This window comes from Dipodomys ordii, unplaced genomic scaffold (assembly GCF_000151885.1).
Source record: "Dipodomys ordii isolate 6190 unplaced genomic scaffold, Dord_2.0 Scaffold75, whole genome shotgun sequence".
Classification (NCBI taxonomy): Eukaryota; Metazoa; Chordata; class Mammalia; order Rodentia; family Heteromyidae; genus Dipodomys; species Dipodomys ordii.
In genome coordinates, this window is record NW_012267291.1 from 5496920 (window position 1) to 5523592 (window position 26673).

Genomic DNA, 26673 nt, shown 5'->3' on the forward strand with positions numbered 1-26673 from the left:
GGGGGGGGGTTCCCTGTGCAGACCCAGAGGATGGAAAGAGCTGGGCTCCAGAGGCTGAGGGGGCCGTGTGGGGGGAGGGAAGGGGAGGTGGTGGAGTCGTACATTCTGTAGTGGGGTGCCGCTGGATTGTCCGTGTGAGGGATGCTCCGGTGTCTGCCGATGCAGGACAGTAGGGAGGCCGGTTGGAAGGAGACCCAAGTTAATCTGGCATCTTTTTTTTTTTTTTTTTGGTCAGTTGTGGGGCTTGAACTCTGGGCCTGGGCACTGTCCCTGCGCTCTTCATCTCCAGGCTAGCGCTCTACCGCTTGAACGGTTTTCTAGTAGTTTATTGGAGATAAGAGTCTCACGGACTTTCCTGCCTGGGCTGGCTTTGAACTGTGATCCTCAGATCTCAGCCTCCTGAGTAGCTAGGATTATAGACGTGAGCCACTGGTGTCCGGCTTAATCTGGCGTCTTTAGAGCAGCAGAGGTTCACAGCCTTACATATGGGGTTTCTTTTTTTGGGCGGGGTGTGGGGGGAAATTTTAACCTCAGTCCAGAATCAAATGGAAATGTCTAGAAACAGTTCATGGATTTTCTCCAACGTTTATTACAGTGTATTGTTACAATGGGTCTATTTTATCACTAGTTAGCGCTAATTTCCTCCCAGGCCTAATTTCTAAGTTGGGCTTTATGGGAGCCTCTGTTTTCTCACCCACGAAAAGTTAGCGCTCATGCACTGTGAACAGGCATAAAGAAGCTAGAGTTGCCAGCGGTGGGCGTGTGGTCGGCCACAATGCATAATCATCATGAGAACCCTCCAGGACTACCTTTGTTTTTACCACTCGTGCACTTTGACCTTGTTTGGTTTGACAAGAATAGTCCACAGGGAACGCAGATGGGGAAAAGCCAGGAGCGAGGACAGCTGTGTGCCCCCCCCAGCTGCTTCTGGGGGAGGGGCCCTGTGTGACAGATCACCTCCAGCAGAGGCGGGCCCCACGGCTGCTTTGCACGTGCCAGGCAGCTTTCTCCCTGCCCTTGGCAGAACCGCTTGGCACCTGGGGAAGAGTGGGCTGCCCACCTCCTGGGGGGTGCAGCCCCAGGGCGGGGCGGCTCTGCGGCAGTGACCCGGCCCTGTTCCCTTGTTCCTTTCTCCTTCCTTACTCTCACTATTTACTCTGCACAAACCAAGCCAGCTTTTGAACTGTGTTTTGTTTGGTTGTTTAGTTGGATGTTTTGGCAGTACTGGGGGTTTGAACTCGGGGCCTTGCCCTTGCTAGGTAGGTATTCTACAGTTTGAGCCACGCCTCCAGCCTCATTGGCTGTCATAACTTTTGAGGGTCAGGTCTTATGCTCACTTTTGCCGTCAGGCCTCAGATCTCAGTCCTCCTACCTCCATCCTTTCCAGCAGCTGGAATTGCAGGTCAGCACAACGGCACCTAACTTTCCACTTGGGCTGGCCTTGAACTATAGTCTCCACAGTGGCTGGGCTTATAGGCACATGCCACTGTGCCCATCCACCCAGATGCTAGTTGCGAGTGCCAGCCAACTGTGTGACCGTGGGCAGGTGGTGGCCTCCTTGTGCCTCCATTTCCCCATCTGGGGAAACGTCCTCGGCTCTGCTGAGAATACAGCTCCTTCAAGCCAGCCGTCCCCACAGGAAGAGCTCAGCGCAGGGCAGGCTTCAGTGAATGAGCTGTCACCTGCCTGGAGTCCTTAGAGGATACATTTGGAGATGCTGGTTGTGGAGGAGGAAAGAAAGCTCGGGCCGGCGTGGTGGTGGGGTGAGCTCCACCTGCAAGGCCCGTCTCTGCCTTGTGGGCAGATAGGTGGGCAGGGTGCAGGGTGTGCCTAGGGCTCTGGCCTCCTGGAGACATTTGTCTGCAGAGAGAGGTGGGGGGAGGATGCCCACTGCCCTGGAGCCCTGCAGTGGGGCCTGGGGGGCAGGAGAGGGGCCAGGGCTGGGGCCTGGGGGGGCAGGAGAGGGGCCAGGGCTGGGGCCTGGGGGGCAGGAGAGGGGCCAGGGCTGGGGCCTGGGGGGCAGGAGAGGGGCCAGGGCTGGGCCCTGGGGGGGCAGGAGAGGGGCCAGGGCTGGGGCCTGGGGGGGCAGGAGAGGGGCCAGGGCTGGGGCCTGGGGGGGCAGGAGAGGGGCCAGGGCTGGGGCCTGGGGGGGCAGGAGAGGGGCCAGGGCTGGGGCCTGGGGGGCAGGAGAGGGGCCAGGGCTGGGGCCTGGGGGGCAGGAGAGGGGCCAGGGCTGGGGCCTGGGGAAGGCGGCTGAGGGTGTTAACTGAGGAAGCTCTGTCCCCAGGGGCTGGGTGTGCCGGGCATGTGTGTGTGTGTGCGCGCACGCGTGCGTGCGAATGGACAGGCGTGGACACAGGCGCCCTGCAGGGGAGGAAGCAGAAGGAAGGGCGGGTGGAGGCGTGGCCCGTGCTAGCGGCGCTTCGTTTTGAGGCTCAGCGATCTTCCCCTGCGCTGCGCGGTGCCCACGGCAAGCCTGTAGCAAAGCGGGTGCTGTGTGGTGAGCGTGCACCGCCAGCGCCTGCCCTGTGGGCACTGGCCAGGCCTCCGGGCACTGGCGGGGGCGGGGGTGTGTTCTGGTGAGAAGCTGACCAGGTGGGGCCTGGCGGAGTCCCCAGAGGCCGGGGTGTCAGGAGGACCATGCTGGGCGTCAGGTCTGGAGGCGTGCCGAGCGCCAGGAGCGGCCAACACCTGGTTAAATCACACGCACAAGATTGTGTTCCTTTAACGCCCGTGCACGGTGTCCGTGGGGAACAACACAGAAAGACAGCCAGACAGAGGTTGCCTCTCACTCCTGCTCTGCCCCGAGACCCTGGCTCGCTGGCTTTCTAGAACATTGTTTTTCATTGTCATTATTGACACACCCCTTCCCCAAGGAGAAGCCTTGCACCGCAAATATATTGCACACCTGGCCTTGCACCGCATGAGTGCTATGTGATAGGTATCAATAGGTACTGGCTATTAACACGTAATAAGCAGTACCCAAGGCTGCATTTGCCTGCCCCCTTCCTAGAGCCAGTTTTGCCCCCATTTCCTTGAGAACGGGCATTCTGGGGTGGCTCTGTGTCTTAGTGTCCTGAAAGGCAGATGCAGACACACGCCCTTGTATGTAACAGAGAAATACCCCATTCAACAAAGCGAACCCCCTCTTCCCTGTAACGAGGCTCTGTGATGCGTGTGCATTGGGAGATTTCTTGCCTTCCACTTTAATTCTGGACTCTCCAACTTTTTTAACACCCGTTTTTGTTGGCTTTTTACCCTTGCAGAGAATAAAAGAGACGCTCTAGTCTGGAGAAACGATGAAGCCAGGCATCTGGGCCTTCCCCGCTGCATTTCTGACACCTCTTTAGTTTTTTACTGACATGGGGTCTGGTCAAGGGGCGACTATAAAGAGAGGGCTGGGCCTGTTTTGCCCATTGGATCGGCCACAGCCTGTGGGGACGGTGCCTTGGGGGTGGGGCGCCTCTTCTGCTCCTCAGCCATGAATCCTGCCACTTGGCACGTCTGGGGATGGCGTCTCTGTCCTCCTTTTAAACTGCTAGGAAGCCGCATCTCCGCTGGGCCGTTAGAGCTCAGGCCTCCCCGGCTCTTCCACAGTGAGGGGGGCCGGGCGTTGCGCAGAGCAGTGAAGGGCCGTGCAGTGGGGAAGGGCAGCGGGGAGCCTCGTGCCATTACTCCCCCAAGCTCGAGACAAAGCAATGCCCTGCGGCTGACGTCTAAGCCGAGGCCGTGGAGGGCGTAGCAGTTCTGTGGATTTCTGGAAGTTCATGGTATCCTTTGAGTTCTCTGCTTTGTTGGATGCCTAAAAAAGAATGGGAAATGAATGAAAGCACCTTCCCATTCTCTTCCGGATGTCAGCTTGGGGAAGGGCAGCCAGCTAGTGCTCTGGGGGCTGCTTGGCCCACCCACATTGGTTTGTATATCATTATTCTTTCGTTTAGTTGCCAACGTTTGAAGCATCAGGGGGTTGCATGTAAACACACAGATTGCTCGCTCTCCTTAGAAAATCCAAACGTAGCTGGGCATCAGTGGCTCACACCTGTAATCCTAGCTACTCAGGAGGCTGAGATCTGAGGATCGCGGTTCAAAGACAGCCCTGGCAGGAAAGTCTTCGAGACTCTTATCTCCAATAAACCACTCAGAAAACCAGAAGTGGCACTATGGCTTAAGTGGTAGAGTGCTCACCTTGAGCTGAAAAGCTGAGGGACAGCGCCCAGGCCCAGAGTTCAAGCCCCACGGCCAACAACAAGTGCCTGGCACCTTGGGCCCCACATTCTGCAGCGATCTGGAGTCACAGCCAAGGCAGGCCCAGAGTAGAGACCCCTTCCTCCGGACAGAGAACACGTGGCCCCGTAGACCACCGGCCCTCTTGCCCTGAGATGGTAGCTCATCAGTCGGTTTTTGTTCGCGTGTGCCAGTACCAGGCTTGAACTCATTGCTCAAGGCTAGTGCTCTACCCCTTGAGCCACAACTCCACTTTTGGCTTTTAGGTAGTTAATTGGAGAAGAGTCACATAGATTTTTCTGCCCAGGCTGGCTTTGAACCATGTGCTTAGATCTCAGTCTCCCTAGTGGCTGGGGTTATAGGTGTGCGCTTCTGGGTGTGTTATCACTTAGCTGTCCTGTTCCCCTCGGGCTTGGCTGGCCTGGGTGAAGTTCCTGTTAGGGAATGGGTCAGGCTGCCCAAACGTTCGCTCTTCCTGCCTGCCTTCCTCTGCCCCTCGTGGCTGTGGAGGGGTTTTTTTTGTTTGTTTTTTGGTCCAGTGGTGGAGCCTGAACTCTGGGCCTGGGCGCTGTCCCTCAGCTCTTCAGCTCAAGGCTAGCGCTCTACCACTTGAGCCACAGCACCACTTTGGGCTTTTTCTTTTTGCTTATGTGGTGCTGAGGAATCGAACCCAGGGCCTCGAGTATGCAAGGCAAGCGCTCTACCACTGAGCCACCTTCCCAGCCCCAGCGGAGGGTTTTAAATTGGAGTAAGATTCCTCCAGTTTTACTGAAAACATCCCATCTGTGAAAGGAGGTAGCAAAATGAAACTCACTGAAGCTGTTGAATAACAGGGGAAAGGGGATGGGATCATGAGTCAGCAGCCAGGGCCCAAGTGTGGCTGAGGTGCTGTAGATTCTTGTGTGAAATACCACAGGGAAACCCCAGAGGCCAGTTAGCACCTGCTGAGACAGGTGAGTGACAGGGATGCAAAACAGGTCGCTTGCTGTTGCTGAGGGAGGTCTGGGAAGGGGGAGGGGCCGAGGGAGAGGCTGATCAAGGTACCTCGTATGCATGGATGGACATGTCAGATGAAACCCCCTGATGCTAAAAATGTAAAGACTGGGGGGGGGGAGCAGACAGAGAAGACAGAATCTCTGGAAGCCTATAGGGACACAGTGTACCCCAGCCCTTAACATCAGCTAGCATGGGCTGGTGGAGGTCTGATTTAGCTCCACTTCTCCCCACCCCCAACATGGGACCAGCTGGGAGCGGTTCCTAAGCATCGTATCCATTCACGACTCTAAGTGAGTCTCCCAAAGAAAGCGGGCACCTGAGGTCCCGAAACCGCCCACAGGCATGTTTCCACGCCTCACGAGTGCGGGGCGTTTCTGCGCTTGGCTTTGTGATGTCGCGAAGAAGCGTGAGGATTCTGCCCAGACGGGTGGCTGCTCGGGGTCTCAGTCCGCTCAGGTTCCCCGTCTAGGTTAAATAGTAAAAGGGTTTGAACGCAAAGCCTTGCCCTTGTGTGGCAGGTGCTCTGCTATTTGAGCTACGCCTCAGTCCCCATCCCCATCCTCCCCCATCCTCCCCCACCCAGTGAGTGCCGCGTGCTGACTGTATGCCATCCCACGTAGCCCTGACCCTCCCGTCTGCACTGCCCATACTGCTGAGATGAAAGGGTCACACTACACACCAAGGTCCTAACTGGTTGAGGTGAAGTCTCCTCGTGAACTTCTTGCCTGGGTTGGCCTGCGAAGCATGATGCTCCAGATTTCTACCTCCCAAATCGCTAGAATTATAGCCATGAGCCACCTCAGCCCATAGCAAACCTCTGCTGTTGTTATTATCACTAGCAGTACTTAATCATTTGCTTGTTGAAAGGAACTTGGTCATTGCTCCTGAGCGATGTCTCTGAGCCTGGTTTTTGCTGCTTATGCCCCCACCATGAGCTGTCACCGGTCCTCTCTCCTCTGTGTCCTGTATGATGGTGGTCAGCTGGGAAGGTGTAACTGATTCAGGTGCAGCTGGTGGCTTCGTAGGGGTCCATGCCCCTGTCAGGAGGTACGTGCCATCAGTGGTCTCTCTTTGGTGACATTAAGGACCCCAGTGATTTATGGGTGCACTGACTGCTCATCCTGCTTCCTCCGCGAGCTGGGAAACTTCAGTAAAAGGGAGCCCTCCCTGCACCCACAATGGCAGGATTCATATAGGGAGAGCAGCATGAATGCCCAATTCTTCCCTTTTATTTGCCATTTTTAAAAATAATGAGTTGGTTCATTAACATCCCCTGTGGTGATCAGTTTGGGTTGTTTGTGGGACTTAGGGGTTTTTGATAGCATTATGAACTCATGGCTGTAAGTGTAAGTGATGCCTTACGATCAAATGCGCTTTTTTGAGCATTGCCTTTGTCCTTATCGCTTGATGGCTGTGAGTAATGGCTTCCTCTCCTTTCTTCCTCTGGCTCAGCAGTGGGCTGGCATGGGGCAGGACCCTGGGGACCCCGCCCTCCTCTCGTGTGTGTGTGCAGGGAGATCTCGCGTGCTGGCTGGCAGAGCCCTTCCGGTCCTTGGGCCTGCTGGCATCCGCTAGGTGTGACCTCACAGCAGCTAGAGCTGGCAGCTCGGGAAGGTTATGTGCCGACTTGGGTTCCAGGCCCCAGAAACTGACACCCAAAGAAGACAAGACAGATGGTTCTCCTCTCAGAGAACGGGACAGGCACCCACAGCTCCTGGCTGGTAGCTGGCACCATGGGCCGGGAACCCAGACTCATCTGTCTAACCTAAGTACCATCCTTAGGGTGACATATTTGGCTACATTATCCCAAACGGTTCCCAGATGGAAGAAGAGGGTGGGAGGAGGAGTTGTACTCCCTCTTTTAATGGCATAACCCATAATTCCCTTGGCTGATACCTCATTGGCTAGAGCATTGTCATCTGTCCACGCTGAGTCTCAGGAGTTGATGGGAGATGTAGTTGTTTAATATTTGCATCACCCTGTCCTATGCACAGTGATCACCAGTCAGCACAGTAGTCAGAAAGAGTGGACCAGCGCCTCTGCGCTTCGTCGCCTCTCATGTTTTCAAGCATTTCTTCATCCATTGCTCAAGTATTGATTGAAGGCTTCCTGTGTACTAAGTACCTTTTTGGGGCCAAAAGACGTAGCCGGGAGCACAAATGGTAGATGAACCCACCTCGTCACGTCAGCAGCAGTGAGTACTAAGAAGAAAACGAAGGCAGAACGAGGAAAGAGGACTTCAGTGTCCCTCATCCAGGGCATCCCCGCTCGTTAGGCCCAGCCTTGGCATTCTAAAACCTTTCTTCACATCCTTTGGCCTGAGACGAGAGCTCTGGCTTGGCATGTGACACTGGCGATCAGATGGCTCTGGGCTTGGGGACCGGCCTGTGTGCCACAGGGAATTCAGGTGCGGCTCAGGCATCTCCTACCCCTCCCAGCCAGGCCAGGACAACCGAAGATGTCCAGTGCACGTGCAGCCGCTGAGCTGGGCAGAGGCTGCTTACTGGGGAGCCTCAGGAGCCGGGGTCTCACCCCCCACCTCTGCTCCTTCATGCCATAGGGGGAATCTTCTGGGGAAGATGTCATGGAGCGGCTTCTGTTAAAGGAAGCCTGGCTCCGAGCCTCTCCCTTGCTCTCAGTACTGGGGGTGGCGTGTGTGAAAAGCCATATCGCATGCCTACAGACACCTGAGACTGCGCCTGCCCGCTGACTGCGGAAGGAACTGCCCAGCACCGCCTTCCTGGTTAGCGGGTCCTTCCCCCCCTCCCCCGCTTCCCTTCCCCTTCTCCCCTTCCCCACTTCCCTTCCCCTTCCCCCTTCCCCACTTCCCTTCCCCTTCTCCCCTTCCCTTTTTCCCCCCTCCTTCCACTCCCTTTACCACACTTTCTGTGTGCAGTACAGAGTACGGACCCTGTGATGGATTTTGTGCCAGGTACTAGGACGTAGCAGGGGACCCCCGCCCCCGGGTGCGTGGGGGAGCTGCTGCTCCCTGGGACACAGCCCACCCCTGCCATGGAACTGAGTGTGGGTGTCACACACAGCGTGCTAGAGATGCAGGTTCTGGGCTCCACCCAGACCTGCTGGAGCAGACAGGCCACCGGGCGTCCTGCGTGGGGGGCCTTTGTCCCCCACACAGCTCGGTGATCTGCACGTCTCCCCTTCCAGCCTGAGTGGGTGAAGCGCTTGCAAGCAGTGTGGGGAGGCGAGAGCGAGCCAGGCCTTAAGTGTTCACGTCCATGCGCCTCTCTGGGACATCCTTCCTTCCCTGCAGCCTGGATCCGCCCTGATGTCAGTGGCTGCTGCCCGCTGTGGCCTCTTCCCGGTCCTCGCTGGGTCTGGCTGCCTAGGTCACGTGGTGTGTAGTAGTTGTTACTCAAGCAGGGCTCGGCGGGGGGCACTGGCTTGCTCTGCTGCCCGCTCCCAAGTCAGCCATCAAGGCTGTAGACGGCGGGACGCGGAGCTGCCTCTTATGGCCGTGTTTCTAGTGCATCTACGGACCGTGGACATTGCCAGTGTGGGTTCTGCAGGGTTTTTTTCCCTCCAAAGCCTGCTCAAGGCTGTCTTTATGACAGATGTGGTGGGAACCCAGTCGTCTCCTTGTGTCCCGGTTCTGTGGACCCCGATGCCACAGCCTGCAGCCCCGCCTCCTGCTCCAGGCCGGCGGCCGCAGGGCCTCAGCCACGGACCCACGGCAAAGCTGCTCCAGGCCGGCGGCCGCAGGGCCTCAGCCACGGACCCACGGCAAAGCTGCTCCAGGCGGCGGCCGCAGGGCCTCAGCCACGGACCCACAGCAAAGCTGCTCCAGGCCGGCGGCCGCAGGGCCTCAGCCACGGACCCACAGCAAAGCTGCTCTTGCTGGGCCTCAGCCTCCCACTTCCGCTGTGGTATCGTCATGGCCTGCAAAGTGGGCTCAGGACACAGAGGTCATCAGTGGGGCCCGAATCTCCCCCTTCGCAGTGGGCCTTGTGGAAAGGAGCTGGGGGGGGGGAGTGGGCCTCGTGTGACCCAAAGTGCAGGGGCCGCGCCCCAGCCTTCTGACCACGCGGCCGCACTCTGCTCCCCGGGCGCCGCCTCTGGTGCCCGCAGCTCCCTGTTGCCAGCACCGTTCCCGCCCTCCCGCGTGCTCCTCTCTGCCTCACATCGCCGTTCACCCCCCAGCTCTCCTGGTGCTTCCCTGGGGTTGCACACCGCACAAGAAGTCTGGAAGCCCCTCTGCCCTCCACCGATGTCAGCTCAGGCCTGACAGCGCTCCTTCAGGGGTTCACTCAGCTCCCGGAGCCCCTGAGAAGCCAGGCCTGAGTGGGGGGATTCTGGCTCAGCCCAGCCAACCAGGAGGCTTCCCTCACATAGCCATTCCTTCTCGCTGAGGTTGCTGAGCGCCTGTTCTGTGCCTGGCTGTGCCCTAGGGGTGGGGGGTGGGGCAGAGGGGAGGGATGGGGCCCCTGCTTTGTGAGCCTCTTACAGCCGCCAGGGGCTGGTGTCCGCATGCCACCTGCTTCAAGGCCCTTGTGACCCAGGCCGTGCCAGGCCCTTCCCAAAGGTCAGGACCTCTCCATGCCCATGGGGCATGCTCCGATCTAACCAGACAGCCTGGGCCTGCGTGGTTCGATCCTGTGCTCTGCACTCAACTTGGCCACCTGCTGCCAGTCTTTCCCGGCAGCATTGCTTGGCCAGTCCACAGGTGCCATTTGGGCTTGGAGCAGGAAATGGACAAAGAGGACACTGGGATTAGGCCCCAGGAAGGTGGGCCGGGGCGCCATGTCACCCAACCACAGCCCACTGGGGGGGAGGGGGAGGCACCGCAGGTGCTCAGCTGCAGACAGACCTGCCCTCCCCACCTGCTAGCAACTGAGCTCCAGCAAGTTAGCACCTTGGCCTCTTACTCGAAACTAGAGTCATAGAAGTGCTACATTTACTCATCCCGAGAACTGGGGACGGTTTGGGACAAAGCTCGGTGAAGCGTTTTTCCTGTCAGCCCCAGGTCCTTGCTCAGAAAGCACTGCCCGGGGGCTTCCGGGGCCTCTGGCTCCTGGGTGACTCAGTGGCGGCAGCCCAGGGCTCGCAGGGAAGGGGGCAGGGTAGAAGCGCTGAGCGCAGGCTGACCTGGACGCACACGCAGCCCCCAAGGTGAAAGTGGTTTGCAGGAAGAGGGCGGGCTGACGTGAAATCAGTTCAGTGTGTTAAACCACGCAGCCCCCATACCTCAGGCCAACATGCAGCGCTGATGAGAGCAGAAATGGCGGCCGGCACTTCTGGCTGCTTTTTTCTATTAGCTCTGCATCCAGCCCATCACACAGATGGGAGCACTGAGGCCCGGGGACTCAGCCGGTTGTGAGTTAGGCACCAAATGCACGCTGGGGCCCAGGCGCTGTTGGATGCATCAAGCTCACCATTCACAGAGGCTCAGGAAAGTCCCACGAAGGGACCCCGCGGGCTGGGACCCCAGCAGCCTGGCTCCCAACGGCGTCCCCAGACCCTGTGTGTCTGTCTGCGGCTCAGCGCCGTCGCCCTTCCCAGGAGCTCAGTGACTGCACTGAGATGGCGGGAGGAACCCAAGGCACGAGAGTCGGTCAGGGGCAGAGGAAGACTCGGGTGCAGGGACGGAACGGGTTGTGGTGTGCAGTCAGACCACAGGAAGGCGACATGCGCTGCGGAAGGCTGGCCGAGTGACCCCAGGCAAGTCACATGACCCGGCCACCCTGATGGCAGATGCCTGCCACATGACCAGGGCCACGCCAGAGCAAAGTGCTATGGAGGGTTGTAGCAGTCAGCTTAGGCTGGGTAACAAAATGCCCTGAACTAGATCTGGGGACTTAGAAGCCACGGTTATTTCTCCTGTTTTGGAGGCTGGCTGGCAGCCCAAGTTGAAGGCGCTGGCCTGGGCAGGGTTCGCAGAGGACATGCTGCCTGTCTTACAGATGGCCACCTTCTTATTGTATCTGTACATGAGGCAGCACTTGGGGTCTCTTCCAAGAGTGCCGTTTTACCGGGAGCCCCCACCTGCGTGGACACCGGGCTCCTTGTCATCAGCAGGCCCTGTCTCTGGCTTTGGGAGGGATAGCGCGCAGCCCCGCATGCACAGTCCAGGGCTGCTGCAGGCCAGAGGGCTGCGGGGATGAGCCTGGAGTCCAGGCTCTGTCCTGGGCACTGGCGCGCTGAGCTGCCAGGACCGGCCGGGCTAGCGGCTCTCACTAGGAGACACTGAGGGCAGGTGTGAGCCTGGACGGCGTCTCCGGGCCGCCGCTGGCTCGGCCTGCGAGTCTGGAAGGTGAGAGGCAGCGGGTGGCTGAAGTATCTGGTGGGATCTAGGTCTAAAGCGCCCTCACAGACAGGCAGGAATTGGTGAGGCCACCGTGCCAGCCCGGGGCGCGGGAAGTCTCAGGGCGTGCCTCTGTGGGTGTCCTGTGAGGGGGCCGTACGGGGAGCAGGACATGGCACGTGAGTAAAGATAAAGAATGATCTAGAAGGTGGATTTCTGGTAGGGTAAGGCTGGGCCGGAAGAGTGAAAAACTGTCTTTGGAGGCAAGTGCTCATGAAAGCAGGCTGGAGGTCGCCTGTCCACTGCCCCCAGGAGTCCACCTGCTTCTCCACCTAGAGGTCCGAGGGCCTCCCCTCCCCCAGCCCGGTACCCCAGGAATTCAGTGCCTCCCCCGGGAGGAGGGGCTTCCGTCGTCTCACCCGTGGTCCAGGCCGCTCTGTAGTTTGCACGGCCGGATCCGCCTCGCAGAGGGCCGCGTGCTTCCCGTGGCCTCTGTGTTGCAGGTGTGGGCTGTGGGCTCGCTGCAGCGCTGGCACGGGGGTCACACGCGGTCACACGTCCAGGTCAGCCCCGTGACTGGGGCCTGGCACCCCGGGCCAGGCCTCTCACGTGGGGTCCTCCCTCCCCGGCTGACGGCCGAGCACACTGGGAGGAGTTCCTCTCTCCAGGCTGAAAGGGCCCGGGCCTCCCACACCCACGGGCCGCGCCTCACATCACGTCTCCCGGAGCCGGTGGGTCTGCCTCTGTTGACCTTGTGTTTTTGTTCCTGTCAAGGGTTGACAAGCCAACCCCCCATCCCCCACCCTGAGGGCTCAGGGACTGGGGACAGTGTGGGGGCACGCAGGCTGCGCCAGGTGGTAGAAGTGTAGTGTCACTGTGGGCTGCACCCTTGGGGGAGACCCCAAAATGGGGCAGTGAGTCTCAGACCAGCGCTGCGCCCGCCCTGGATTTGGGAGAATTTGCAGACGGCCCTGGGGCCTGGCTTGTGCCTCTCTCTATCTCTGCCGTAGCAACTGCCCATGACGCACCGACCAGTGGAACTGTGTGTGTGTGTGTGTGTGTGAGAGAGAGAGAGAGAGAGAGAGAGAGAGAGAGTACTGAGGCTAGAAATCAGAGCCTCGGTGCTGTTCCTGAGCTTTTTTTGCTCTACCACTCAAGCCACAGCTCCACTTGTAGCTTTTTGGTGGTTCATTGGAGATAAGACTCTTACTGACTTTTCTGCCCTGGTTGGCTTTGAACCTCAATTCCCAGCCTCCTGAGTAGCTGGGATTACAGGCCTGAGCCCCTGGGGCCCCTCTGCCCTCCTGTGTTTGTTTTGTGTTGTGCTTTGGGTGCGAGGTTCGGCTGCTGGGTAGGGCGCTTCGCCCCCCAGCCACGCCCCCAGTCCTGCAGCTTTGAGTTTCGCTCTCAGCTACAGTCTCACACTAACTCTGCCAGGGATCCTCCTTCTTCTGCCTCCTGGGTAACTGAGATTCCAAAGTGCGGCCCTGCACCCCAGCCCATGGCTGTTTAAACATGTGGGAGACGCGTGCGCACACTGTAGCTCCAGAAACTTCTGAAGTTAGTCTGCATTTTATCAGTGCTCCCAAGACCTCCTGAGAACCTTCCACACTTGGGGATCCTACCCAGAGAGTTGGAGCCGCATCTGGTTCCCACTTGGTGCTGAGGGCCTGTTCCCGGACAGCCCCCCTCTCCTCCCGCAGTAGCGGCCTAGGAGCCCACCGAGAGGCAGCGCCGGCAGCCGCGTGCACAGGCGTGCGTGGCGGTGCTGGTCAGGTTCTGAGTTGGGTTGGGAGAAGCTCTTGGTTGGGCCCCGGGTCTGTCCCCACCAGGAGCAAGGGGTGCAACTCTGCACCCCGACAGGACGCTGCGTGCTCTCTGCCACAGGAAGCCAGCCATCCGTGCGCGGGGCCTGCGTCCTCCTGGATTGGAGCTGCTCCCTGCGGGGCGGCCTGAGCCTGGGGTGCCGCCTCAGGACACACAGAGTGTGCACCGAGCTCACGGCCCCCAGGCAGCACCCCAGGGCTGGCTCTTTCTTGGGGAGCCCTGTGCTCTGGCAGAGGCCCCCCCAGGGCCCGGGGGTGGGGGACTGGCGGCGTTGGGACGGTCGTGGAGGGTGGATGGATTCGGGAGCCACAGGATGTGGGGACGTGGCCAGGCGGCCCTGGGAGGTGGGGGTCCACTTAACTCCAGCAGAAACAAGCAGAGCAGGCCGGGTGGGAGAGCCAGACCCTCCCCCCTCGCCCCACCTCCTGAGCCCGGAGTTTGCCCGGGGGTGCTGGGCTGGGCCACGGCATGGCTGCCGTCAGCAGGGGGGGCATCTCACGGCCTCTGCTCTGCGTTTGGAACAAGCCAGTCTGCAGCAGAGCATGGCGCCGAGGGCAGCGAGGGGGTGCTGACCCCACAGGGGTGGGGGGCTGGGCAGAAGAGGGGGTGGGCAGGCGTCCCCGGACTCCCAGAGCCCTGCCGAACTTCTAGAAAGATCTGATGGCATGTTCTCCCCCCCCCCTCCCCCAAAGGTGAGGCTTCAGGGTGCTCTCTAGTCTCCTTGAAAGATACTCTAGTTTACTGACAGCACTCACAATGGTCCGTCCCTTCCTGGAAGAGACAGAAACAGAGCACATTCCTCTTCCTTGGCAGCACTGGGACTTGACCTCAGCCATGTCACTTCCGGGGCGGGCACTTTGCTTAGCTGATTTCACACGTCCTGCTGCAGCTGCGGTAACAGACACACGCCACCAGGCTTGGCTTTTTCTGTCCTTAAGGGAGCTCATGAACAGTTTTGCCCAGGCTGACCTCTAACTGCAGTCCTCTCCATCTCAGCCTCCCATGTAGCTAAGATTACAGGGATGAGCCGCCGTGCCTGGCTGGGATTCTGACTTACAGCATGGCCCTTATAGCACAGGTCAGTGGAGAAGAGGACTTGGGAAGAAACGGGCACAATGCAGGGAGAGAGTGTTCTGCCACCATTTAAAATGGAGACGGGATGACGGGAGGATTTCTGGCACAACGACTCGGGCCTCTTCTCAGGGGATTCGTTGCTCTAACTCCATAGAGGCTACAGGAGAAGTAATTTTGTTATGAAAATGGGAAAACAGCATGTAGCCTGAGGAGCATGCCTGGCCACCGAGGGCCACCACCCTTGCTGGGCGCTGGTGGCTCACGCCTGTCATCCCAGCTACTCAGGAGGCTGAGATCTGGGGATCTCGGTTCAAAGCCAGCCCGGGCAGGAAACTCCATGAGGCTCTTTATCTCCAATGAACCACCAAAAGGCCGGAAGTAGAGCTGTGGCTCAAGCAGTAGAACACTAGCCCTGAGCAAAAAAAAAAAAATCTCTGGGGCAGTGGCCAGTCCCTGAATTCACAGCCCTGGGCCAGTACAGGGAAAGGAGGCATGCCCTCTGGCCTCAGAGACCCCCAGTTCTCTGCCCCGCATCTTGGGGACCCCTAGTCCGCTCACTGGGTTGTCTGGCTTCCATGTTCAGGTGCTCCAGCACGCGGGGTGCGGAGAGCGCAGAGGTGCCGTGTTGTGAGTGTGGAGGGGTAGCGACGCCCCGGAAGCCGGTGGCGCTGCCCCAGGAGTTGGGAGAACAGCAGAACAGCTCAACGGTGATTTTCTTCTTCTCAAAACTGGTTTTGCACGTCTTTTTCAGAGCTGATAGACACACACCTTAGCTGGATACAAAACATATTATGAAACAGAAAGACTGTGATCTTTGATCCATGCAATCAAAGTGAAAGGTAATCGATATCTTCTGCTTCTCCTTTGTCTGCTGGCTGTGAGTTTGCTTGCCCTCGGCTTACAGGATTCCGTCCAGCCTGCAGGCCAGCCTCACAGACCCGGGCCCCTCCCAGGGCCTGGCTCCCCCGCCCCCAACCCCTGCCTCCCTGCCGGGCATTTCTGGGGCCATTTCTGGGGCCGTCTGTGGGGCTGAGCCCCAGGTTTGGGGGTGGGTGAGGCCTGGGGATTTGCATGCTAAACTGGGGGCCCCATCACTCCACTCCAGCTCTGGCCTGCAGGAGCGAATGCAGGCAAGGCCTCCCCCAGCCTTCGTGGTTTTGGTTTTGGATGGTGCTCTGGGTAGCTGGCCCCATGGCAGCTGTCTTGAGTTGGGGGGGGTGCCCCCTGGACTTGGGGTCTCTTGCATTGTACTTCTGATAGTGTTGATTGTCTCCTTGCTTTCTGGATTTGCGTTGAGACTGGTTTTCCCACAATGCTTCGCTGTGTTGATTGGCATGGGACACGGGACGGTGCAGAAGTCAGGGGCTGGCGCTGACCGGCCACGGGACGGTGCAGACGTCAGGGGCTGGCGCTGACCGGCCACGGGACGGTGCAGACGCCAGGGGCTGGCGCTGACCGGCCACGGGACGGTGCAGATGCCAGGGGCTGGCGCTGACCGGCCACGGGACGGTGCAGACGCCAGGGGCTGGCGCTGACCGGCCACGGGACGGTGCAGACGCCAGGGGCTGGCGCTGACCGGCCACGGGAGCATCTTGTGCTCTCGTGGGAGAAGGTCCAGGTGGGACCTTCCTGGGCCTTAGCTTCTTAGACGCTGATGCTGTTCTAGAACGTTCTCCACATCCTAATCAGAGCATCCTAGCCTCCCAGTGTCCAGCACAGAGGGAGTCCAGGCCAGCCAGCGTTGGTGTAGGGTCTGGGACGGCTGCCTTGCTGCGTCCCTCAGTCAGCGAGGCCAGGCCCCGAGGCCCTTGGCCGATGGACACGGAAAGGCCCGGTAATAATGTGGCGTTCAGTGCCCGGGCCCAGCAGCGCAGTGCAGGCAGCGCGGAAGCATGCCCCGCCCCCACCCCCCAGGACGCAGCCACACTCCCCATGTGCGGCGGACCCATTCTGGGGCTCAGTCCCCCAAAGCTAACAGTCACACAGCGGGCCTTGGCCTGGTACTCGCCTGCCCTGCCCGAGGGTCCAGAGGCCGCACGGCAGGAGTCGTCGATGCCCATGAAACACCTGGGCTGGGTGGAAGCCCTGGGGGTGGGAGGGGAGCGCAGCCAGCGCTGTGCTGACCCAGCCTGTCAGGTCTACAGCCCGGGCCTGCCACAGGACAGCTGACTTTTTCTGCAGAATCTGTGAGGTCAGGTCCAGCTGGCTCTTCTGGAAAGTTCTTTCCCTGTGGTCCCAAGTGCCCAGAAAACAGAAGTTTCTTACCAAGTAAAAGCAGAGCCTGGGAGCTCAGATAATGTTTTGGGAGATGTGAGCAGACGTCACAGGAAGTGGCCTCCCTGTCAGGGGAGGGGCTGAGGCCGGGCCTTGCCGGGCCTCCACAGGAGAGCCCCCTCCAGCAGTCAGAACAGAAAGAGACGGAAGGGCATCGTCAGACATCACCTTGTCCAGGCCCAACTCTGGGGGCCCTGGGAGTGGGTTTGGTGGGACGGGGGTTCCTAAGCCACTCTAGGCACTCCGATACTGTGGTTTGGCCTAGAATGCAGCCCCGGCCCCCATTCCTGCCCCCGCTGGAAGACTCTTCTGCTGGCCCTGGGCTCTGGCGGGCAGCCACAGAAAACAGGTGAGGCTTGGGAAAGAAGGCCCACTCCCTCGACCGGCCCCTGCTGTCATTGCAGAGGCTGCGTGGCCTTCTCCCGGCCACGAGCAAGAGGTGGTGAGGGTACGGGGCCCCAGAAGCAAGGTGGTCAGTCACAGAACATGAGGCTCAACTCAGTGGGCGCTGGGTTCAAATCCCCATTCTCCTTTGCTAGTGACAAGAGTAGTGTGCCTCTGCTTCGCGGCGGTCACAGGAGCCTGGTAACTAGATTGTCAGGTGGAAATGAGATAGCCTTAGACCTGCAGCAGGAATGGCACCAGGACCATCCCGCTGTCACTCGAGCAGCAGGAAGCCCTGCTGACGGTGCAAGGCCCTGTGGCAGGCCCTGCGGTGTGCACGGTGCGGAGCGCCACACGCCGGTGCACCTGAGGCCCCTGCGGTGTGCACGGTGCGGAGCCCCACGCGCCAGTGCACCTGAGGGCCCTGTGCGGGCTTCTGGGGGCGGTGAGGGCAGGATTAGGTGGTGCTGGAGGGGTGGCAGGAAGGACCCTTAGACAGGGGACATGAGGGTCCCTGCTGTGGGGGTCCAGTCGCTGCTGGAGGACGGCCGCTGGCTCCAAGCTCTCACTGGGTTCGAGGCCCACATTGCACGTCTGAGTCACACTTGATGGCTGCACCGGCTCCACAGCAGTCTAAGCAAGGCCAGGGCTCTCTGAATATTTCCCCTGTGAGGGGCAGAGGGGTGTCTACAGGACATTAGCCTGGGAAGGGGGGTTCACAGGTCCCAAAGGGGCTCTGGGGGGAGGTGCAGAGCAGCCCCTGCACTGCAGGACACGGGAGAAGCGGGGGGGGGGGGGAGGTGACCGGGTCAGCACCCTGGGGCATCGTGAGCTGTGGAGCCCGGGGCCATCCCCCTCCCCGTTCCCTGCGTGGGGTCTGAACCTCAGGGCGTCATGATGGTGAGACATTCCCGGAAGGTTCCAGGTGGCCCGGCTTCTCCCGGCCTCCGGGAAGGGAACGGAGCGGGCGAGGTCCCCCTCGGTGCCCACAGCCCTGCCACGGGTGAACGGAGCGGGCGAGGTCCGCCTCGGTGCCCACAGCCCTGCCACGGGTGAACGGAGCGGGCGAGGTCCGCCTCGGTGCCCACAGCCCTGCCACGGGTTATTTTTAGGCAGCCAGGGCTGGGCAGCGCAGCCTGAGGGTGAGGAGCGGGAAGGCCTTCCGAATCCCGGCTCTGAAAAGCTTGGCCAGGCCCTCTCCCCCTCCCCCTGCCCGGGCAGGGTGGGGGCGGGGCGGGCCGGGCCAATTTCTCCGTTCAGCTTCCCGCCAGGGCTCCAGGTAGCCTGCTGGTTGGTGCCCAGTGTGCTGGTGAGTTGAATAGTGGGGTTCATACCCCGGATTCCCTGCAGAGAGCCCCATCTACCCCCATAGGGTCTTGTGGTGTTGGTTCTGTGCCTGTGCTGACGTCCAGCCCCCTATCAACCCACTCCTAAAACCCAAGCAGCCCCAGTTCTCCACTAGCGTAATCCCGTGCGAGCTCCACCCCAGCCCCGAGGAGGGCAGCCATGTACAATGGGGAAACGGAGGCAGGGAACAGCCACGACACTAAGGGTCCACAGCAAGGGACCCTCCCTCGCCCTTCCCCTCCCCCTCCCCCAGCATGCATTCGGCATGCGCCTGGTGTGCCAAGCCCCGGGGGTGCTGGGGCCTGTTAGTCACTCACCGCTGAAGCCGTACAATTGTGCGCACCGTGCACGAGTCCCTGGCCACGTCCCGTGAGCTTCCTTCCCACCCAGCAGCCTCCCCAGGGGCCTAGAAGGAAGTGGAGGTGTGGGGAGGTCGGGCACACAGCCGCCGGTGAGGGGCTGAGCGTTAGATTTCATAGCTTGCTCTTGAAGGCTACCTGTCACGGGTGTCCAGACCCGGGAGCGTCCGGCGTGAGCAGGGGTGGGGCTGGGCAGCGGCGTCCGCTCACGGCTGGCTTCCCACCACCAGGACTTCAAGATGTGGGAGCAGGTCAGCGGCAGAACCAGGAAAGGGCGGGGGACCTGGTGTGGGGGGACGCCGGGGGGTCTTGCGCCACCCCAGCACAGGACTAGGCATTCAGACCCCGCCGAGACTGGCCGGCTGGAGCTGAGGGCATCCAGGCAGCCCGGAGTCTGCGCACCACGCACAGGAGCGCAGCCCAGGACCTCCCTGCCCGCCCGTAACAGCCCGTGAATAACCAGAGCCAGCGGGTACCAGAGGCCAAGCCAGGCTGGCGGGGCTGTGCGGCTCCTGCCCAGGTGCCTTGCCAGCTGAGGGAGGTGGGCCCCGCCCATGGCACCGGCCACTTCGCATCTCCCTGGCTAGGCTGAAAGTGTGGGTCAGCTCGTAGAGCAAGGGCCGAGCCCTGAGTTCAAACCCTAGTGCTGCCAAAAAGAAAACCAAGAAGGGAGGGAGGGGAATGGTTGGTCACGTGAGTGGCTGGTTCCCACTGCGCTCCCGCTGGCTCTTCAGGCTCCCTGTAGTGTTGCGGCACCAGTGGGTGTCGAGTACGTTCTGGAGTACTAATCGCTTCTGAAAGTCTGGTAGACACAAAACCAAAAAGACAGAGCAGAGAGCTACCCCAGACCCACCCAGCTGGGCCACAAAGAGCAGAAAAAGCAGTGGGGCGATTCTCAGGAGCAGACTGCAGTGCTGCCTCTGGGTCTAGAAAAAAAGGAACTTAAAATAGTTCTGGCATATGGGGCTGGGAAGGTGGCTCAGTGGTAGAGCGCTTGCCCTGCATGCCTGAGGCCCTGGGTTCCATGCCTCAGCACCACAGACACAGAAAAAGCCAGAAGTGGCGCTGTGGCTCAAGTGGTAGAGCGCTAGCCTTGAGCTGAAGAGCTGAGGGACAGCGCCCAGGCCCAGAGTTCAGGCCCCACAACCGACCCCCGAGCCCCCCCCCAAAAAAAAGATAGTTCTGGTGTTACAAATTCTCAGATGTGAAAGCCTGATCAAGGTTCTAGAACGCTCACCTGGGATGTGGTTTTGCTGTCCAATTACCCCCCTTAATCTCTCTCTCTTTTCATTTTTAGTTAATGAAATTATCAGGAAAGAGTTTTCAGGACCTCCCGCCAGAAATCAGACGTAGAGCAGCCATCACACAAGACGAGACGCCTTGGACTCCGGCCCCTCCCTGTCCTCCTCCTGCGTCCCTCCCTCTGCTGGAGGCCACACCTGGACCTGGGTGTGGTCGGCCCGCGTAGGGCCACGCCCCTCAACACCGCACGGACCCTCCTCCACTGAGCGCCCTGGGTGGTGCATGACGATGTGTCCGGCGGCAAGTGCCTGCTGCCCAAGGCCGTCCTGAGAGCCGCCGGATGAGGACCGCACGGGAGACGGAGGAGACAGCGGCGGGCTCTGACAGGACACCGCGCCCCCCTCCCCGTGCGTTGGTCCAGGCCACAGAGATGGCGCCTGTCCCCTTTGGAGGATGAGGGCCTCGCCTGCAGGCAGCCTCGGGACCCTCCCCTCCCCCACGCCCGCCGTGCAGCCTGCTTCCACCACAGCTGGCCACAGTGAGCGCTCCTTTCCTGGTGTTTTGCCTTCTCCAGACAAAGAGCCACTGTCCCCACTTCTCGGCGTTAAGTTAGGTTATCTCTTCTCATTTTCCCTCCGCTTCAAAGAGCCGGCCAGGGAGGCTGGTGATGGCGCCCCCTCGGCCGCCTCCCTGTACCCTGCGGCCTGCAGCTGCAGCTCACGCAGCATGAGGCTTGGGGAGCTTCCTGCGATTCCTTCTCCCCGCCGAGGCCCCTCCAGGTAGGAAGGAACACAGGGGCATCGGAGGTTGAGACCAGTGGCCAAAGGGCTAGCGCAGCCAAAGTCCAAGCAAAAGGAGGCGTCGTTGCAATCACCCAAGGGCTTCTGGGAGCGGGTGCCCACCAGGATCTTCTCTGGAAGAGCTTTCACCCAAGTGCCTTAAGCTCTGCCTGATTCCGTGGCTCCAGGCAGCCTCAGCCGCCCCCTCCCCCTGGCTTCCACAGCCCCCTCTGCTGGCGCAGCGTGGCACTGCACGCATGGCAGATGGTTTCACACATGGACACGCTCCTGTGTGCATTTATTGCAGACAGGGTGAACCAGAGGTGCGTTTTCAGCCCTGCAGCCGTTTACGTCCCTCATCACCAAGAGCACCGTGGAGATGCTGTCCTGTGCGCCTCACTAAGGCTGTGTGCAGTGGATTCTTGGCCAGCAGCCTAAGCAGAAAGCCACGGCCACCAAATGCCCACCGCCCAAGGGAAGCCGGCCTTCAGTCGTACCTCGCGTGTATTCCCTTCCTCACCCAGGCTGGACCCGTCGAGTAAGATTCTCCTTTGGACACACAGCAGGTCAGCAGGAAGCTAGGTACTACTGCAGAGTTCTCCACGCTCAGTACCTCCTCCTCCACAAGCCCTTGCTCCGCCAGCAGCTGTACCCACAACTTTCTCTCCGGCAAAGCAGCGCCTTGGGGAGGGAGCGGGGAGGATCTCCCGCAGGACTTTCCTCACCGGCCCCGGCACAGGGCCATCTTTTGCTCATGAGGGAACATGGCCTTTCCTCAGTGACCTGAATGTTTTCCTAAGTGCCTTTCTGATACCATAAAAGCAGCCCAGCCTCCTTGTCCACGGGGCGCACAGGGTTCCTGCGTTCTGTCTGCCTCCTAACCATGCTGGGACTGTCTGCGTGCACACGTGTGTGTAACGCACACTAAGCCTCTCTCCATTTCTCTCCTACACTGTTACAGCTGGATAGTGTCAGAAACCCTTCCATACACAGCAATACCAAATAGCACAGGAAAGAAACGGCATTCATTAAGACACAGAAACCAGCAAGCCAAAGTGTGTCAGACACAGACAGCTACTAAGGACATTTTCTCAGCAGGAAGTTTTGCCAAGAGTATTATGGAGTATTTCCAGGGTGGGGACGCACAGTGGGGTCCTGTCGGTGAAGGAGAAGCAAGGGGCCCGGCGGGTGAGGATGGGGGCGTGGCACACGTGTGTGTGTGCGTGCGCGAGGAGTTTCTCGGATAAGGCTGCCTGTGCTTTGTCCGTGGAAATGGAGATCTGGAATGGACTGAACTGCTGTGTTGCTGAACATAGTGTAACGTACAAGGTTTTCCAGTCTTCCTGCATCGTGCGCGCGTGCTGCTGCTTGACGATGTATTTATATATACACACAGCAGTCCAGATTAGCTAGTACGCTGTTAAATTTTATTTTCTTATCTGTATTTTTATGCGTTTCATCTGCCCTCCACCTATGGCATCCCGTTGTTGGAATTAGAAAATATTTATAAATGGCCAGAAATCTTTTTAAGGGTCTCTTTTTACATATATGCTTTTCCTTTCAGAGAAATGATATATTCTTGAAGTTTTTTTTGTTGTTGTTCATAATGCCAGGAAATCCCACCACCACCACCCCGAAATGCCCCAGCTCCGAGGCTGCGCGGCCTCTGCGGCCGAGAAGGCTGGGGCGGGGGCTTTGTGGGAAAAGAACCCATCTTCGTCTCTTTCCAGTCCTGCGCCTGGCTTCCGCCACTGAGGAGAGCGGGTGGAACTGAAGGACCTCGTAGGTGATTTTGATCTGAGATGAGAGCGTGGAAACACATTCCGAGTGGGTGTGTGTGGGAGCCTTCGCGCAGGCTCGGGAGCCGCGGGGCGCGGGAGCCGCGGGCGGCGCCGCTTGGCCGCACAGGCTCCTGGGCTCTCCCGGGAGCCGGGAGGCTCTGCTGGGGCCTGGTGCGCTCACACAGGCGGCCGGAGCCGGAGCCGGAGCGCCCCCGTCCCGGGCAGTCGGGAAGCTGACGTGTTCGGCTGTCACTTGGAACTGTTTTCATACCACAAGCACTTCCTGTCGTCTAGCATGGGAAGCCTGACCCTGACAATCGCATGGAGGGGCGCAGGTTCTGACAAGCTGGGGGAACCAGCCCTGTGGGGCCCGGCGCGTCTCAGGACCTGGGCATCCGTGCGCGTGCGCACAGAGCAGCCAGCGGAACCCAGGGGTTTTCCTTCAGTCCAGCCAAGTGCTGGCAGAAAACAGCGCTGCGAACACCAGCCCCCTCGGCCTCGCTGCTGGCTCCAGTTACAGCCAGAACAGTCTCTGGCAACCGGTGTGGGGTGCTTCCCTGAGCAGGCCCCCGCTAAGCCACAGTGGGGCACAGGGAGCTGCCGGCAGGCTGGGTCACCCCTCCCGCCCCCCGAGGTGGGTTCAGGGTTTGAGTGGGGGTGGGTGCAGGCATGCGGTTTCCATGACAACAGGTATGCCCAGCATCCTGATTGGCCTGAGCAGATGTGGCCAGCATGGCGCCCGCCTTGCCGGAGGCCCGCACGCACCTGCAGCCCTGCGAGGGGAGAGGAAGCCCCGGCCCGGCTGAGGCTCACACTACAGGGAGTCCCCGCGTGGGGCACGGAGGCGGGCTGGAGCTGTGGGAAATCTCGACTGTTAAGGACTCTGGATCCGTCACATTCCTATGCAAAGCGTTGTTACTCTCCCGTTGACTGTAGTTTATTTTTGCTATATGTAAAGTATTTTTATACAGCTTGTATTCTGACACTTCGGCAATAAACCTTGGAAAGCAACCACTACCTGGGTGTGTCTGCCTTGCTCCTCTAGCTGGGGTGCTGGCGCTCGGGGTTCACGCGGCAGGGGCGTTTTCTGGACGTGTGTCCTGCTCCTTTGCCTGGAAGTCAGGCACCGTCCCTTCCACGCAGGACCTGTTCAGAGCCAGGAGGCCAGGCTGCTTCGGTGAGGTGCTGACTGAGCACCCCTGAAAACACTAGGCCTCGTCCAGCATCGGGGACACCTGTGGGGTGCTGCTTGGGAACCATTGAATGCCACCGGGCACAGCTTGAGGAGAGTATGCTCACACTGCGTGTGCCAGTGAGGGGGGGGTACCCATAGCTCCACTCCCCATTCCCAGGAACTTCCCTCCCCTCCCCCAGCCTAGGCTGCCCTCCCCACCCAGCGCCCCCCCCCCGAATCTGAAGCATCATGCTGTCCTGTGCCCTCACCTTCTTGGATGACAGGATAGCCCCTTGGCTCCCCCCACCACAGAGTCCACACACAAGCCAGGCTGAGCTTAAAGACAATGCGCATCCGAGCGTGCCAGAGCCGAGCATGCGCGGGCCTCCAGTGCAGCCTTTAGAAAGACCCTTGTTCCAGGCCTTCCCCGAGCGCCCTCTATCCCTCCTCCCTCCAGACCCTCAAGTCCCCTCCCCTCCCCCTCTCTAGCCTCTCAAGAGGTCCTGGAACCTTTCTCCGCATCCCTCCCTTCCCCAAATGCGGTGGTTTGGGTCCCTGCCTGTCACAGCCCATGACAAGGCCCCGCCCCTCCTGTCCCCCCGGGCCTCCACCCCTGCAAACCTCCCTGGCAACCATAGTAAATGTCACGCGTGCACACGTGTGCATGCACACATGCACGTGCACACAAGCATGCCATGGTCCTGGAACACAGGTTCACACTGAGGCACCGGCCGGTCCCAGAGCTCATGGGAAGCAGCTCCTTCCTGCCTTTCCCAGATTTTTCTAGAGCCCCACCCCCCATCTCCCCGCTCTGACCCCCGCCTCGCAGAGCCTCCGTTGGCACAACTTGAGAACCCCTGGGGCTCATGTCAGAGGAGCCGTGACCGCAGGCAGCCAGCGGATGCCACCTACCGGCTGGAAAGGCGGGGCGGGGGGTCTTCCTGGGCCTCTAGGGGTACACAGCCTGTCTACCTTGACTGGGGCTCTGAGCTCCAGAAATGGTTACATTGGTGGCATCAGGACCACGGTGGGAAGCAGAGCGGAGCGCCCGCCACCGCGCCCCGCCAGCCAGCCGAGGCTCCCATGTGTCCCCTCTACCCACTGGACAGTGACACTCCGGGGGGGGGACGGGGCTCCCAGGTCCTCCGTCTCTCCCCTGAGGCCCAGGTGCATCTCGGGCTCCATCTCTCCACCTGTCACCAAACAGAGTTGACGAGGCCGGGGAGGGCGCTCTTGGTGGGCGCTGAGCTCAAGGCAGAGCCCTGTTTGCTCTCTGCAGTGGGGACTTCTCGAGATGCTACAGCTCCCCGGGGAGCTCCCTCAGCGAGGGGACAGCCAGGCAGCCTTTCCAGCCTCTCCCCCTGCCGGGCCACTGGGTTCCAGAACATTCGCTCAGAGCTCATGGGTCCCCCCGGATTCGACCGTGCCGGCCTCCATGGGCAGGTCTGAGCCTGGCCTGCATCTTGCCAAATTCTGTTGGTGCCAGCGAGGCCCAGGACGCGCTCTCGGGGCTGCTCAGCCCCCGGACCCATCGACCCATCCCTTCTCTGAGGTGAAGAATGGCGCTCGTTTTGGCTCTCAGGAACTCCATGTCACGGGTTCAAAGCCCGGGAGTGCCTCCGGGCTAGGACTGAGCCGTCCACCGGCCGTGTTCTCTCTGAAGCCTGCAAGGGAGACGTGTGGCCGGCTGTCTCGGTTGCCAGCGTCGGCTGCTTCCCTTGGCTTGTGGCCCCTTCAGCCCCGGGGCCAGCAGTCTCTGTCCCTCCATGGAAGACCCGTGGTCCCCCCGGACCCACCCATAACCTCTTGAATCACGGTCAGCGCTGCCTCTGTTCTGTCCTCAACATGACTAGTCACGTCGCCAGTCCTGGGGTGAGGCTGCGGTGTTGGGGTGGGGGCGCCGTTCTAATGACCACATCCAGAGCCCAGTGTGAGGACCCTTTATCCGCCTCTCCAGTGGGACAGGCCCAGCACCCCCTCTACTTTGAGGGGAAACAGGCTAGGAGGGGTGAAGTCACTTGCTCAGAGCCATCCAGCCGGATGGACAGAGACTTACCTAGGCTCCTCAGGAGCCCTTGCGCTTGTCACGGGGGGGGGGGGGGGGCTGGCATCACAGGGGGCCTGGCACCTCACCCACCGCGTCTACCTCTCATGGTGGAGTCTCAGGGCGACGCGGTGCTACGCATGCGCAGAGGTAATGCACTGTGCACGCGCAGAGCTAATGCACTGAAAACGCACCTGCTTCCTCATCTTCCTGCCTGGTGCCCGGAGGCTCCCCGGGGTGTGTGCGGCTGGGACCTGGGTGGGCACAGCAGGCAGACTAGCTTGTTGTTGTTGTTGTTTGGCCAGTCCTGGGGCTTGAACTCAGGGCCTGGGCGCTGTCCCTGAGCTTCTTTTGCTCAAAGTGAGCACTCTACCACTGGAGCCACAGCGCCACTTCCGGCTTTTTCTGTGTATGTGGTGCTGAGAAATCGAACCCAGGTCTTCATGCATGCTAGGCACGCACTCTACCCCTAAGCCACCTTCCCAGCCCCCAGGCTAGCTTTTGGAGAAGCTGCCGTCGCGAGAGCCTTCCCCAGCGTGGCTGGGGCATCTGCCAGGCCCAGAGCTCCAGGCTCCTACCAGAAAGAGGACGGGCCTAGGCCTCTGGGGCATGGAGGAGCAAAGACTAGTGGAGCCACACTGCCCCCTACAGGAGACATCCCAGAGCCACGAGAGAGAGAGAGAGAGAGAGAGAGAGAGAGAGAGAGAGAGAGAGAGAGAATGAGAGTATGTGTTTTCCAGTCCTGGGGCTTGAACTCAGGGCCTGTGTGCCGCACTTTTCTACTTGAGCCTTGGTTCCACTTACGTACCTGGGGATAAATCTCGTCAACTTTCCTGCTTCCAAACCTTAATTCTCACATCTCAGCTTCCTGGTGATCTGGGATGATCTGGTGATCTGGGATGATCTGGT

General features: G+C 60.2%; 1 protein-coding gene across 2 annotated transcripts in view; it reads left to right on the forward strand.

The window, feature by feature from the left end:
- Nucleotides 1–21017, forward strand: part of Nfatc2 (nuclear factor of activated T-cells, cytoplasmic, calcineurin-dependent 2) — a 56844-nt gene extending 35827 nt beyond the window's left edge. The window contains exons 8-9 of one of the 2 annotated variants that reach the window (XM_013024366.1): nt 15132–15219; nt 20042–21017. In XM_013024366.1, the coding sequence (XP_012879820.1) occupies nt 15132–15175 (44 nt within the window). In that variant the 3' untranslated portion in view covers nt 15176–15219; nt 20042–21017. The remainder of the gene's footprint in view (nt 1–15131; nt 15220–20041) is intronic. The other variant, XM_013024365.1, reaches the window with a different exon arrangement.
- Nucleotides 21018–26673: the final 5656 nt, after the last annotated feature.